General features: G+C 38.1%; 1 protein-coding gene across 14 annotated transcripts in view; it reads right to left on the bottom strand.

The window, feature by feature from the left end:
- The window catches only part of AFDN (afadin, adherens junction formation factor), an 88526-nt gene that overhangs the window by 31747 nt on the left and 40619 nt on the right, over positions 1-16160 (bottom strand). For 9 of the 14 annotated variants that reach the window (XM_083496357.1, XM_083496370.1, XM_083496363.1 and 6 more), the window contains 9 exons: positions 12783-12877; positions 11318-11577; positions 10170-10239; positions 9130-9242; positions 7109-7170; positions 5576-5781; positions 2501-2521; positions 1606-1751; positions 362-456 (listed from right to left, as the gene is read on the bottom strand). In XM_083496357.1, the coding sequence (XP_083352483.1) occupies positions 362-456; positions 1606-1751; positions 2501-2521; positions 5576-5781; positions 7109-7170; positions 9130-9242; positions 10170-10239; positions 11318-11577; positions 12783-12877 (1068 nt within the window). The remainder of the gene's footprint in view (positions 1-361; positions 457-1605; positions 1752-2500; positions 2522-5575; positions 5782-7108; positions 7171-9129; positions 9243-10169; positions 10240-11317; positions 11578-12782; positions 12878-16160) is intronic. The other 5 variants (XM_083496359.1, XM_083496368.1, XM_083496362.1 and 2 more) reach the window with 1 other exon arrangement.

The raw sequence follows: 16160 nt of genomic DNA, 5'->3' as shown, positions 1-16160 counted from the left end.
ACAAATATTATATTTATATTGTTGGGCCACAGAACATGGCTTGAAGTCCTCAAAGAAACTGCCTAGGGCAGTTACTGGAGTTATCCAAGTGGGAAGGGTCATGCATTATTACACACAAATAATGTATTATTACACACAAATACAAGCACGGATACATTCTAACATACAATATCGGGAAAGGTGGATTAGATGTCAATGGCTGCCATGCAGCTTGCTGATGAGGAACTCCTCACATATAGTATGTCTTATTGTACGTGCAAAAACACATTGCAGTTCCCTGCAAAATATAAGGTTTCCCACCGTGCTCCTCTCATGACAGTAGGCCTTATGCTTAGTACATTATATCATAAAGTGATCTAACCTATTTTAGGCCTTTGAGGATTATTTTCTTCTGGATCATCAAGAAATGCAGGCATGTAGTTGTTAAGCTCTGACTGAAGACAATGAACCAAATATCTGAAAAAAATAAAATTTTGTATAAATATTAATATTAAGGCTTCCACCCATTTAAAGAATATTTAGATTCATGAACATAGAAATTAGGCTGATGAAAACCTGCAGCCATGTAAAAAATGAATTTACCTAAGTGTCAACAATTCAACTCTCAGCACAATGCTGCACATATCTCAGTGTCCCACTGAGTTTACCAGGCCTTACTCCTCAGTGTGCTTAGGACTGCATCCTCACTATCTATTGTTCACCAAGTTTCCTGAGCAATTTCCCAAGAAACAGATGCATTAAGAAATATTGCTGCACTAATACTGAATTAAAAATACCAAACTGTGCCAAGTCAATTTCTGTTATATTTTGAAATTGACTATGATTTTTATGGGATTGTACCCAGGGGATGTTAGGAGAAGAACTGAGATAAACAACAGTCTTATGGCACTTTATTGTTTTGTTGCAACTGACACTGGAAATAGTTACAATGAGACTTGAGCTAGTGATGACTAACTTGTCCCACATATTTCAGTGGAACTACAATGTGACTTCCTCCGGGTTCAACCCAAAACTGTTAAGGAAAAAGGGGGGGGGGGTGTTGTGTGCGTGTTTTGATGGGGGGTGTCATATTTTTCCCCCATTCCAGTGGAATTCTAACATATAATCTACTAGCTCTATTACACAACGCAGATTGCTTGAAACTGGAAAAATAACACCAAAAGGGGTTTATTTTTTTACTTCTAATTACACAGGTCACTTGTAAATTTCACTCTTAATATAAATTAATTCTAATAAAGAATCTTCAGAATTTTTATTGTGCCCAAGTAAAAGGATGAACTCCTCCTCACTTAGAGCATAATAAGATATACAATGCACCAGTAGATAGAGTAACTAACAGATATAATAAACAAATGAATTAACCAATTTTTAATTTTTTAAAAAATGAAAACACTGGTGATAGCCAATTAATTATACTCTGAGTAGACCCACTGAAATAAGTGCAATAAAGTTCATTGATTTCAATGAGCTTACTCTGGGTATGACTAACATTGGATAACATTCAATATCTGCTTTTAAAGGTATTTGGAAATAATAATGTATAACTTTTCCTGAAAAAGGAAAAAATTGATGAATGTACTATATACAGAAATCTGATTATCTTACTTGAATGCCATTTGAACTAGGTGTGCCAAAACATCTTGCGCATCTAAGGTGATTCGGCTAAGCTCTCGATCCTGCTTAATGAAGTTTAGCAGCTCAGATGCATTTGCCATCCAGAAAGCAAGTGACCCTGCAATATTCTTCTGTTTCTGAAAATATTTTTCGAAAAGTCGTGTAAACATCAAAAGGAAGTCTTCCTCTGGCAAGTCAGCTTGCATTCATTATCAAAAGGCTCTGTTTAGATAGACCAGTACCCCCTCCATATTACCAAATATAACTCAGTTACCAGATATTTGCAAAGAATTTCTATGAAACTGTAAGTAATATATGCTGGACATCTTGCAATTGCTTCAAATTACAAGTGATATTTTAATGATAAATTATTAAATATTCCAAATGCCATTTGTGAAATGGAGTTAGCATGTTGTCATGAAATGTGGAAAGCTTAGATGTATGCATTATCTGGTAATCTGTATGTGCGCAAGCACATGTTGACTAATGCCCATTGTCACCCAGATACTGCTAGCCACTGGCTTTGACACCAAGCAACTCAGTATCGAGTACTGATCTATCTCACCATTTCCCGACCACAAATGCTAGGCCAGGCAACCTCAGATGAGATCCAAAGAACAGAACCATAGACAAAACAAAAAAAAAAGGGAAGAAAAAGAACTTTTGTCATTATGTCTCCATACTGAAGTGCGTTAAGCAGAAATTATGGAATGCTGATAGGCTGCGCAGTCAAAAAAGGATTTTAGTACTGCATGTTCCAGCTGCTGAATGAGGGTTATGAACTGTTCAATCCAGCTGTAGAAATATTGTATTTTTACATGGAAGCAGCATGAGAAACTGAGCTAAGCCAACACAGCTAGGATCAGTTCCCAGCAATATATCCTACCTGATCAACCTGGTCTACCTCCTGGAGAAAAACGAAGGAAATCAAACAGAAGAAAGAAACTTGTGAACATTCATGGTAGTTTTCGAAATCAAACACTAAATATGAAGGCACAAGACTTATGCTCAGTCACATTAAAACATTTCACCACCAGAAGTGATACAACTGAGAAAACTTTGCGCAATCCTGCAAAGAGTAACATGGAGATCTGCTCCACAGAAGACAACAGAGCTTTTCCTTTCCATGAGAAGTCAGCTTTACACCAGACAGCCAGACATGTAGCAGTGTAGCCAGGTCAGTTCAGTTTTCATATATTGAACAGAACTAGTAGAAATGCCAGTTTAAGAGCACTCTTCTATGGTTGTGAGTGTTTTATTTCCAGTAATTTCGCCACTAGAATTTGTGCAGTGACAATTAATCCATCTGATACCTACACTCTTTTTACAAAATTTGTTAAATAATCTTACAGTGCTTCTTAATGGACTCTCATGGAGTGTTGTATCATGAATTTCCTTTCTAAGTTTGGACATATGTATACCCCTCAATATGTGTTTGATTATATCACCCACAAAAACCTATAAAATTGGCTGTCTTTTCTGGATTTTCACTGAGATAGATACTGCTTGTATAATAGCTTATTTTAAAAATGCTTTGAATCTAATTACTTGAATTACTATCTAGGAGGGTCTCTGCAAACAGAACTCCAGTGATTAATTGAAATTCTGAAGTTCTTCCTTCTATTTTACAGTGGACCCTCTGAATATGAACTTAATTCGTTCCGGGGGTCTGTTCGCTAGAGGCATGTTTTTGCACATGCGCACGGCGCAATTAAGCGCTTCTGCGCATGCAGAGAAACACGCAAGTATACACTTCCGGGTTGGCTGTAACTGTAACCCAAAGATTCCGCATCCAGAGGGATACTTAAGTAGAGATATGACTGTACTTCATATTTAAGAATGGATTTACATATGACTTTCTTGCCTAATACCCTGGAAATATGATTGAAGGGAAACATAAACATAATTATAATAAAAGTTTAGCTCAAGCTCCATGGAAATTATAGCATTTGCATGCAAAGATCAGGTTGAAAACTATACAGTGAAATCCTATGCATGTTTACTCACAAAGAATTACTACTGTATTTACAGGAGCTTACTCCCATGTAGGAATATAGAATTACAGCCTAAATTTAACAGAGGCCAAAGGGAATATGATAGGTGTATATTTCTGTACTTAAAAATAATTACGTTTTGTATTACATTTCTGTTCAATAAAGGGCTGATCAGATCTTTTGCAATCAAAGCCAAACTGATAACATTCAATCTATCATAAACCATTCCACAATCTACTGTGAGCTTTGCAGATATGCACTCAAAATTGCTAAATGATGGTAGGGACTGCCATTCCAAGAAACCTAGATGCTACAATCTTGTAAAGGAAGGTGTGGAATTGTCTGCCTCAAAATGCATGGTGTGGCACAATACACTTTCTGGAAGAGTTATAGCCTAGTGCCAGGAGGCAGCAGTAGCATGTTGCTTGGAAGAGGGAATCCTACTTCCCAGCAGCACTGCACTCACAACAGGGATGGACTGAGGGCATTCCAGGTTGACATCAGTGTCTTGTAGGTACACGCACCTGCGAGATGCTGATGACACCAACCCAGAGCTCCCCTGACCTCACCACTGCCCTGCCGCATACCAGTGCACAAGACCACCACCACCAGGAAGGTGCTGCTACCGCCCCATACAACCCTCAATCACTGCTGCTGTCAGGAAGGTTCTACTGGCTTCAATGGGATAGATCTCCATATTACTCAGAGAGTGTAGGACAGGCAGAACTGCGTGCCAAATCTATAGCACTACTAACGTAACAGGGAGACAGGTGAAGACAGAAATAGGACCATTTAAAGGAAAATACAAGTGGAGCCATAATAAAATGAATTGCTTTCACAGACAAGTATGTTTTAATTGAAAAATTAAATCTTGGACACAAAAAACTAAAAAATAAAAACCCTGAGTGATGCTGCTGCTCACTTTGGCACCACGTGTACCAAAAATAAAAACTGAGTGACGAGCAAGCTATTTGCAGTTGAACGCCTGAATTTCTTTTAAATATAATTACTTCCAATCATTCAAAAAACATCTGTTTTTAATATGAATGCATAAATGAGCATATATAGAAGACAGTGGGTTGGATCCAGTTCCTCCTCCACGTTCAGAACTCTTTCTGTTCCTGAAAATAATTGTGAATCAGAGGAGTCTCCCCTACAATCCACATGCCACTTCCCACACTGAGGTTTTCTTATGTCTTCCTCCAACAGAGCTCCATCCATGAGAATTCTGGATTCAACACATAAAAAAGAGGTGTAGCCAATGTGGGGCCTTCCAGATGTTGCTGGACTCCAACTCTAGCCGGTATGTATGGTGGTCAGGGATGACTGGAGTTGTAGTCCACCACTACCTGAAAGCATCATGTTGACTACCCCTCCTGTAGACAACAGCATGGAACCAAATTTTGAGCTCAAGACCCATGCTGGCAAAGAGTGTTACCCAATCTGAGTCCTACTCAGATTAAACCTATTGAAATTAATGGACTTAGGCAACAAATGAAACCTAAAGGTTGGTGTACGACACCAGTCCTACTCAAGAGTAGACCAATGGAAGTTAATGGAAAAGACTAAGGTTTATTAATTTACTCTGAGTAGAACTTAGCTAAATGCCAATTAAAATGCTTAAATTCAGGTGCTTTCTAGTTTTCTAAAACCATGATTATTTGAATCTCTTGTTCAATATCTGACATAAAGATCTATACGCAAGTAAGAGAATCCTGTTACTGATCTTATTTTTGTTTTAGAGGACCTTGATTAGTTTTTTGTTTGTTTGTTTTACACTGCAATTGAAATAATTTTGTGTGGTATTTATAAACTGCCCTGTGATATCCATTATCATATTGGCTATGTGATTGCAGCCACAGCTATAAAGTTAAACAAGCCTGCTAAAAGCGAAGTATTTTTTGTAATAAAAAAAAGTTAAGCTATGAAAATGTATTCACAGAAATTCTCTTAAAACTGCAGCTCACCTGTATAACTCCTTCCATCATGCTCACCATCTTGTTGACTATTGCAATGACTTTGTGAGTACGTTCAGCAGGACTGATGTCAGGTCTGTACTGGCTTGACAATACATACCGACATGCCATATACAAAACGTATGTAGGAGACAGCTTAAAATGAACTGTTGAGCTATTGGTGTAATTTATAATGGCAGACAAAAAGGAATCTTCAGCTGCAAAAACAAGATAAACCAAGATCAGATGAATTCATAACTTGTTCTATTTATAAGCAAGGTTTATTCCGTACCCTTCACCACCAAGTCCCAGGATGGGTCACAGAATATACAATTATATAAACAGCTTAAATCATTTCAATTAGAAAACACATAAAACTGTTCCAAGTGGAACAGAACAATATAGATTCAGCAAAAGAGGTTGGTCCCTCAGTACAAAGTACCTTAACTGTCAAAGGCCAAGGTAAAGATGTGCATCTTCAACATACAGCAAAAAGCGTACAAGGAAGATGCTGGACACATTTCTGTGGGGAGGAAGGCCCACAGTTCAGGGGCTGCTACAGAGAAAGCCCTCTCCTGGGACATCATACCCTCCATTTCTAAGGGTAGCAAGAAGTTCTGAGAGCTCTCTCTGCATATCCAAAGATCTCTGAAGATGGTTTTGCAGATACTTGGGGCCTAAGTTGTTTATTGCTTTAAACTGCAATGTGAACACCTTGAACTGGGTTTGGAAACAAACTGGCAACTAGTGCAGCTATTTCAAAACAGGGGTTATATGAAACCCAACCAGTAATCTGGCTGCTATATTTTGGACCAATTGAATATCTTAAATTGTCTTGCAGGACAGTCCATATAGAACACACTGGCCTACTGCAAAGTGTAGAGTGTGGCCAGATGTTGCTGTAATTTGCAGAGCAGGCCACTGAAGAAAACGGACCACTACAGTATACTTATTTGCATGAGGCTAACTTTTTAATAGGTTGAGCTCCTTATGCCAAAGAAAGTGTGACTTATCTGAACTTAGAAAAATACCTGGGAGTGATTCTTGTGACCTTTGGGGGAGGGTGTAGAAATATTTTGAAGGTGCACAAAGGAACCTTCCGACAAATGGCTCTGCAAATATGCAACATTAGGATTTTTTCCCTCTTAATTTTTTTAAATTATTATTTTCAACAAAATTTATATACCGGTTGATTTTAGTAAAACCTAAGTAGTTAAACTTCCAAAGTAGTTTAAAATTCTTGATAAAACCGGTGCCTTTATTTAGCGCAAGAGCTGCTTCTATTTCTGCCTTCATCTCTTACTTCTACTTTGTGGTCCCATGGGAAAGGCATAGGATTGATAGCTATAACCTTTAACAACTATTACACTTTGTAGCATTTCACTGGCTTTTGTAAGGAGTATGACTGGGACTGAGGGGAAAATGTGACCACTGTAACTTTTCAAACTGCTTGCGTATTTGAAGTTATCTATAAGAATGAAATAAAAACTGTTAATAAAAAATTGTCACACCTAACCAGATTTTGTTTGAAATGTTAATACTTACAGCTTTCCCTGAATTCAATGCTTGCAGGTAATATCAATTCAGGTCCATGTGCGTCCTGAGGTCTACAGACAGAAAGCAGATCTTTAAAAGTCCAGTTTAAAGAGTGAAAATTAATTCCACTATCAAAAGATACAGACTTTTCCAAAGGCTTCGCTTCTGGGACTTTATACACCATTTTTGTTCACATGAACTGAAAAATACAGTACTGGGGGGTGGGGAGAGATATTGATTCTCCCCTCTTGTTAGATTCACTCTCAAGTTCTACTTGATCATTAACAAGATAGATCATGAACTGAAGGTCTGCATTATAGATGAATATGAAATTTTAATGAATTTGCAGTGCACAAGGCAGCCTGTCAGCTGCTGTAAACAGCTCATGTTACACACACAGACCCCTGCATGAGGCTACATAAAAGGAGAACGAGAGGTTAGCTTACTAGCGCCACACTAAATCCACAGGTGCTACTACAATGTAATAGATACAACCATTTTGAAAACTATGTTTTTATGAGACCTGGAAGGCTGGGTCATATGCAAGTAGGTCACTTAATGAATGACTAATAGCTTAATATGTGAACTAATGTGACATAAAGTGACAGGGAAAATTAACTGTGGTTTTATACTTTAAACAGCCCATTATCACTTTCAAATGTGTAAACCAGAGAGTCTCTGGTTACAAGATGAAGTATCTGTCTGTTACGGAAGTGACATACACTATGGGCCTACTGACTGGAGGGCAAGCCATTTTTAAAAAATCAATCCAACAGCTCCACACGAACAGAAGTTATTAATATTGCAGTTGTTGTATAAGGGATTATTATGATGACTGGAATGTAATGGAGATTAATAAGATTTTGGAAGACAATAATAAAGCAAATAATCAAGCCATCAATCCTAGCATGCGGGAGGCGCCACATCATCTAAATTTTATAATTCGGTATTCAAATGATTGGTATTATTAATTGTGTTATAAACTGGTATTATTATAATGAGGCTATTATTGAATTGTAATTGAAAACTAATAAAAATTACTATTTTTAAAAAATCAATCCAACAGTACTACCCTACAACTTGAAACCTTATGTGGTCACACTTTTCCATTACCAGTAAAGGTTTCCCCATTTTCTCCAGTAACACAAGGCTATTGCCAGCCATTTCAAAATATGTACTGAGTTTAAATCGGAAATAAGCATATATTTCTCTTGACATTGCATAAGAAACTGACAACCTGAAAATGCCCATTTGAAAATAGATGCAGCAAGACATTTATCATCATGGTCTCTGCTCACTAACCTCTTTCAACTCAGTTAAATTTGTACTTGGGAACATTTAATTAGATCTGCCTTCATTCCCTCTTTTGACCATAATTTAATATGGCAATGGCTTCCCCAGCTATTCTGCTGCCAGTTACACTTAAATATACGTCTGAGTTGCACAACTCCTCCCCCCCTCCACTTTTAAAGCAATATAATGACTGCCTTAGCTCAGACAGATTTCACATTAAATTTGAACACAATCTGAATCATGACTATTGGCAGGACTATGAAATTGTGATTCTTGCTTTGCTATCTCTTTTACATGAGAAATTCCTGAAGTGGTTTGAAACCTAATACAGTACAGTATTCAAAACATGTAATGCTAATGCAAATGTAGTTCTGAAAGTAAAAAGGCTTTCCCCAATCCAAATAATGCAAAAGGGCCACTTGTTTCCGAAAAGTTGCATTGTCCTATTACCACACCTGCGTCTAAAGATTTGCCAGACAGCCTGATATTTATACATATTTTAATGCTCTTTTGCTAAAAATGAAATGAACCATGTCTTGCTTTATACAAAAAAACCAACACCCATGGAATCCTTTGAAATCAAGTATTTTGCCATTAAAAAAACAATCACACAATTCTACATCTTACATATACATCCTACCATATTCCGTCCTGCTTTTGTGGTAAAATGAAGTTGATTATCAAAATATACAGTCTGCCCATATCAACCTTATAAATTGAAAAACGTTATTTGGTACCTGCCATCCTGCCTGTGGTAATCCTGCTGTTCTATTCTGATCATGGGCTTGACCATGCCACGTTCAGCTGTGCTGGATGCAGACATTCTGTCACTGTCCAATCTGTTGGTACTCTGTTCCACACAAGATCAGAAGCATTTATCACAAAACATATCAGAGATTTGCCTTGCCCACCCTTTCTCTGCAACTATAAGTTAATGTTAGACACATTTAGGGTGTACTCTCTATTCATGTGAGAAGTGAGTTCCCACAGTGCACTCCAGGACAGTGATCCACTACTACTTTGAAAGGTACAGAAATTCAATAAAGAGGTTCCTTGATAAAACTATCGGAAAAGGTTGGTTTTCAGTTAAAAAATGCTTTGTTTTACAAGACCTAAGCGAAGTTCATATAGAATGAGAAACCATACTTTAAATTAAGCAAAACTTCCTATGATGGCTAAATCTAGGGAAATGTGGTTTGGTAAGTTATGATTAATGAAGTTATGAAACCTTGTTCTGATCCTGCCTAGTTCTGACTCTCCATAGTTTAAACTGACCACAGTTCCAAGTTTGGATGTCACAGGGAAGTGTCATAATATCCCATCAGAAGCTTTCAATCTCCTTCTCTTGTATATATACATCCAAAGAGGAAAGAAAAAGGAGGAAATATGAAACGGCTGAGGCTTGTTCATATAAAATAAAACTATGATAACACAAGGAGGAGGGGACGACAGAGGACGAGATGGTTGGACAGTGTTCTCGAAGCTACCAGCATGAGTTTGACCAAACTGCAGGAGGCAGTGGAAGACAGAGGTGCCTGGCGTGCTCTGGTCCATGGGGTCATGAAGCCCTAAATACGTTTTAGTAATATATACTAAAAATCTGGCCATGAAGTCAGTCAGTAAGCTTTCTTTCAAAGAGTAGAGGCTTACTACTCTTTAAAGAAAGCTTACTGATTGACTTCATGGCCAGATTTTCAGTATATATTACTAAAACATATTTAAATTATCAGTTGTAAAATGACTTGGCACATTTCTAGGTCTGGTGACAATTTGTTACCTTGCTTGCAGGCAATCCTGTTCCACTATGGACATCTCCTTCCAAATCAAATGTAGTTTCCTGTACAGCTCTAAAAAGACAACATACATTCAAGAACTAATTATTAGCAACATATAATATCCAGAAACACAGCACAACAATGTTTCGACTAATCACTTCTGGAATTCGTTACTAGCTGCAAATATACATTATGTTTACACACAGAAAGATTTTATCTCATTTTCAAAGAATGACACTATAGGTAAAGGTAAAGGGACCCCTGACCATTAGGTCCAGTCATGACCGACTCTGGGGTTGCGGCACTCATCTCACTTTATTGGCCGAGGGAGCCAGTGTACAGCTTCCGGGTTATGTGGCCAGCATGACTAAGCCACTTCTGGCGAACCAGAGCAGCGCACGGAAACACCGTTTACCTTCCCGACGGAGCGGTACCTATTTATCTACTTGCACTTCCGACGTGCTTTCGAACTGCTAGGTTGGCAGGAGCCACTATAGAAATGACACTATAGAAAGGTCACTAAAAGAAATTTAGGAAGTTACTTCAAAACTTCCACATTTTGATCTGTTCTGCTCATTGATATTCTTGCCATTATTTTATTTGTTGTACTTATTGTTGGCTCTCATGGTCATTTTATGGAAAGGCAGTGTAGAAATGTTATAAACAAAACTCTCACACTCCCTCTCTCTCTCTCTCTCAAATACAAAGATAGTCCAACACTTGTTTCTTCATGCTACTACAGTTCAGGGACCACTGTGATTTTCATCATGCCTTACCTCATGACATATAAAGAATACAATTAAATGCATGCAATATGAAAGGTGTGCAGCATTTTCTTCCAAGTATCCTTGGTTTTATAAAATTATACCATTTATAAATATTTTATAGTATAGCATGGTGCCTTTAGCTATGTTGACTTTGCTCTTTTATTAATGGAACTCTACAACACAACATTAGTTTTAAGTATGAATTAAGCAACTGGAAATTCCAAAAGATTTCACAAGATGGAGCAAGAGTATTAAACATTAGTAAGAAGATAATTGTATTATTCTTATCAGGGTTGCCACTTGAAAAATGAAACATTGCTATGCCATCACCATCTTAAATAATTTTCTGAGTTTGGGATTATTGCTTGAAAATGGTGATTTACCCAGCTTTGAGTCGTGAACTTTTCACCATGTGTCCTGCATCTAGACGTCCTTTAGGAATGTGATCTTGAATGGGATCCACAAATTTAAATACATGAGAGGTTCCAAACTGAACCTTCATACCACTTTGCAGCATAGTGGTCTCTGAGATCCGCTGACCTTCTACATAAGTCTCGGCATCAATGCTTCTTGGGGTAACTGTAACAACTCCATCCATATTAGTGAGGTCACAATGATGAGGCTGAATTCCTGGACCAAACAACTGAAAATAAATAACCAAAATTTAGAAGTAGCAAAACTGATACCAGGTTGTTGTTTTTTTAAAAAAAAACCTATGCTAATATGTACATAGGTGTTTTGGTTTAAATAAGCAAAGTACTTTTTTGCAATATTAATTGCATTAGTTCAGCATCAATTTCCTCAAAATGTACCATGAGCGATGGGATCAAGTATCTTTCAGAAACCACCAAAAGCTGCCATCTGTGAATGCATGTAAGGTGATGAGTATAATGATTGGGTAATAGCAACATTAATTGAAGAATAACTATGTTATCTTGTAGAATAATACAATACCATTTAGCATCCGTGCTAGTCAACACACATACGTTTACAACTTTAGAAACTAAAGCCTTTTTAATTATATTTTTTCCTGGTTCCCACTTTATTAATATTTTTCAGTACACAACTGAACATGAAGCTAAGTGGTTATGATAGAAAGGGTTGACCAGTAGCATTAAAAAATATTGGGCTGTATCAGAAGTAACATGCTCAGAACAGATCCCATTGAAATCTAACGTAGTCATGTCCAGTAATTTAAATGGGAGCACAAGCAACGACCAATTGTATGGCAGTTACGTTCCTGAAACCCGCGCTTTGGAAGAATGAGCATAAGCCCTCTGCACCCAGTTCTGCCCCTGGCACACCTCCTTTTCCGGCTACTTCCAGGTCGTCACACATAAATTAGCCATTGCCTGTATGTACTTTGAGTGAGACTAACAATGAATACAAGCAACTGGATACAATCAACCACCCAGATCAACTAACTGTCTAGGTTCTGAATGTCTGGAAAGTATATCATTCCTCTTCCCATGGTCACACAAAGGTTTCAGCACAATTCAATGTCAAAACAAATGATGGATTGTTGCAATGATAACATGTTGCAAATTCATGGGGGTAGCCAGGATTTTTATTAGGGGGTACAGACCTTTTGTTTGGGGGGGGGTGCAGAACCTCAGTTTGCTATGTATTTTTATTGATGTTTATTGATGGGGGGCAGCTGCCCCTCCCTGCTCCCCTTGGCTATGCTCATGGTTCCAATGGCTTTAGGATTGTGAACTCTCCTTCCCCCCCTAGAGGGGAGGATCTAAAGTTGCTCTTAACAATAAACCAATTTTTTTGTCTGATCCAAATATGGGAGACTGCAGCTTGTATAAACCAAACTCTCTTGACTCAATAAATGTTTCCTACCTGTATGGAGTTGTCATCAAATTTTTCTGTACCAACTTCTGTCACACTTAACTGCAGACGATAGAGCTTTGGTTTATCTCTTGAGTCAGAGCCATCTGCAAGTAAGAACAAGTTATTTTGTTTGCAAAAGTAATTAAAGCATGTAATTTTTTTAAAAAATGAATATACACAAGGACATTGCATAACAAAATACCATTGCTGGAATTCCAAAGCATATTTCAATTAAGCTTTAAAATAGTATTTATTTCAGTAATTATGTTTATGTTATTATACATAAATCCAGGAGGTCTTCAAATAACTAACACTATAAACATATAAAGACATACTAGCACTGGGAAATTTGAGATAATACAAGAAGAAACATTAAATATACTGGATGACATCCAACTAAGTCACACTTAAAGTAGACACAACGAAATCAATCAAGTTAAGTTAAATCCCTTTATTTCAACTGGTCTACTCTGAACTAGATATCATTACCTGGTTGTCTCAAATTAAGTGATGCTTGGAGTATAACATTTAAATCAATGGACTTCAGTTGGTTTCAACATGCCTACCCTGAGTATAAGTTGGTATGATAGAATCCAATTGTTTTCCTTACCACAATTTCCAATTTGTATAAACTGCCTTGTGATTTTTGAATGAAGGGCAGTATAGAATGCACAAATGTACATACATACATACATACATACATACAATTTAAAGAGTGCAAACATAATGTTTTAAGAAGGGCTGCCTCCCACTGCGCCAAAAAAGAAACACTGGGTTTGTGCACTAAATTATCCCTGCTTTTATCTTTCAGTAGCTGCTGATGTGCATATTTCCCTTCCTTAGGATCTATGGATAAAGGACAAGTTAGAAATATCATAAATAAACAAATAAAATATTCCATTTAGTGGATTTTCTTTTTTTTTAATGTTCTTTACATTTTAATAAATTACTGTTCATGGTTTCTCAGTTCTCACACTAACTGCATATAAGTAGTGATGATGTGCACCACACCTCCGAACTTGGCTGCTGGGGAGAACTGTACACATATCTAAAAGTGTAATTCATGGATCAATTATCCTGAGAGACTGTCAGAAGTATTTTGAGGCTATTGGTACAGGTGAAAAGAAATGTTGCAGAGGGGTGCTTCTAGCGACACAACAGGCCAGATCCTTATCTCCTTACCCCCCTGGCAGGCCAAATTTGACAGGTGGGCAATCAACTGACACTGGGCTTTAAAATCAGGATTGCTGGGACTTCAAAGCTAGCACAGCAAGATTTGAAAGCCCTGCTGCTGTTTGCAAGCGGCTTTCTAACAGCCCCTATGCTCCTGTTTGACAGAGCTCAAACATCTCTCTCTCTCTCTCTCTCTCTCTGTGTGTGTGTGTGTGTGAGAGAGAGAGAGAGAGAGAGAGCGCTCATGAGAGAAAGAGAGAGCCCTTTGTGAAAGTTAGAAATCCCATGTGCAGGCAATGATTTCAAAAGAAAGCTGTCTTTTGAAAGCATTGCCTGTGCGCAAGTAGCCATTGTTTGCAAAAGGCACTGCTTTTAACACCCTCTATGCCCATTTGAAGCTCAAACTGGTGGGGGGCAGTGTCTGAAAGCCCTTGAAAAAGGGATAAATATGCTGTGCAGAAATACTTTACTTCTCTCTATGCTGTGCAGCCAATACAAGATTAAACCCTGTCCTTCCACCCACTGCCTGACACCACCAGTGATCCCAGCTGACGGTTGGGTGAAAACAGCATGGCGTTCCAAATGCTACTGTGGGCCAGAGGTTCCCCACCCCGATGTAGCATTTTTCCATACATGTTAAATTCCTTTTCCCCAACTGAGCATGCACTGGATTCCACTGAACATTCACACCAACCATATAGTTACATAGTAAAGCAGTATTCATTAAGAACAACCCGGATCAATTCCAGTTTAGGGAAGTAATATTAAGATGCTCTTATGTTGATCTATTCTTGCTGCAGGACTTACACAAGTAGCTGCCTCAACATGAGTCTTTTTTCAGTTATTAAGCAGCCTTCTCGCTCTCACTGCATTCAATGCATAAGCATAAGCAACAATATGTACTAATTAAGCAGTCACAGGAGGCAGTGGAGAGATCACAAAGATCTGCCCGGATAAAACCTACATTAAAAGCAGAACTTTTAATATAAAAAATGCTGAATTTCCCTTAAGAGAAACAAAAACGTTTAACCTGATTATATAAAAGGTAGTTCAATATCGTTTTATGTACACCACACTTTAGGTACTTGGAGGAAGGGCAGTGTGTGTGTGTGTGTGTGTGTGAGAGAGAGAGTGTGTGTAGGATTTCTACTTAAAAGAGCAACAGCAAGACTAGGGAGCATTGTTCCTTCTAATGCTGAATTACTCAGTCCCAGTGCACCAACATCATTATAGCCAAAATAGGCTCACTGAGCAATAAGAGGGAAATAACAGCATTCTTGGACCAATCCCAAGGTATGTACTAGTACAAAAAAAATGAGGGGCGGGAACCAAAGGAGACAATTCCGTTTTTTAAAAGGTTTCAAATATAACTGTGCTATCATGTAGCACATGCCGGATGTACCCTGCTCCCTTACTGTATAAGGGTGCTATTAAACTAAGTTTTACTCAGAATTGACCCATTGAAATCAATGTCCATGAGTTTGTCCGGTAATTTCAACAGGTCTACTCTGAGTAAAACTTAGTTGAATGCTACCTATAATGTTCAGGCCAGGGGTCATGTGCCAGGCTTTCAAAAGCTATTGCACAAGCTCTTGGTGGTGAAGGGATGACAGAAACAGGAAGGAAAATGAGAGATGGGAAATTTTATTTTTAAATCATTTAGCTGGGCTATAATAAGCTTTTATCTGCTGTCAGCTTGTGGTGTGCTATGCAATTGTTTGAGGGAAGAGCAAACCAAAAGACAACAAACTGAGGAGCTGGAACAGAGACAGCTGGTGGCAGGAGATTTTTTAAAAGGAGAAAATGTAATAAGAAAATGTTTAAAAACAACAACGAATGACAACCTGATCTGGTTGGAGACACAGGACAGGAAAAAGGGGAGGTTTATCTCTCCTTTCTCCATACTTTTCCTCACCCATGAAAGTCACCCCATAACTGCTATTTGTGCTTATGATAACTTTCCTGAGGCAAATGAGGGCGAAGGACAATTTACACTGAAGAAACAGACTAAGTGGGGAGAAGGGTTCGTTCATGCCATGGTCCTCATCATCCCTCAATAGGCAGTTCCTAGTTAGGTGACGGCCGGGTGTGTGAATCATTCTTCCAGCTGTGTATTTAATCATTAGAGTGGAAAAAGGGAGGGTTGATGTTGTTTTGCACATTTCACATTCCACCTTCCCACTGCAGCCCCAGCACCAAATGCCAAAATATTAC

The sequence above is a fragment of the Podarcis liolepis genome, assembly GCF_965112155.1.
Source record: "Podarcis liolepis genome assembly, chromosome: 3".
Taxonomy (NCBI): Eukaryota; Metazoa; Chordata; class Lepidosauria; order Squamata; family Lacertidae; genus Podarcis; species Podarcis liolepis.
The sequence above is the reverse complement of the archived record's forward strand: the minus strand, read 5'-3'. Positions and strand labels throughout refer to the sequence as shown.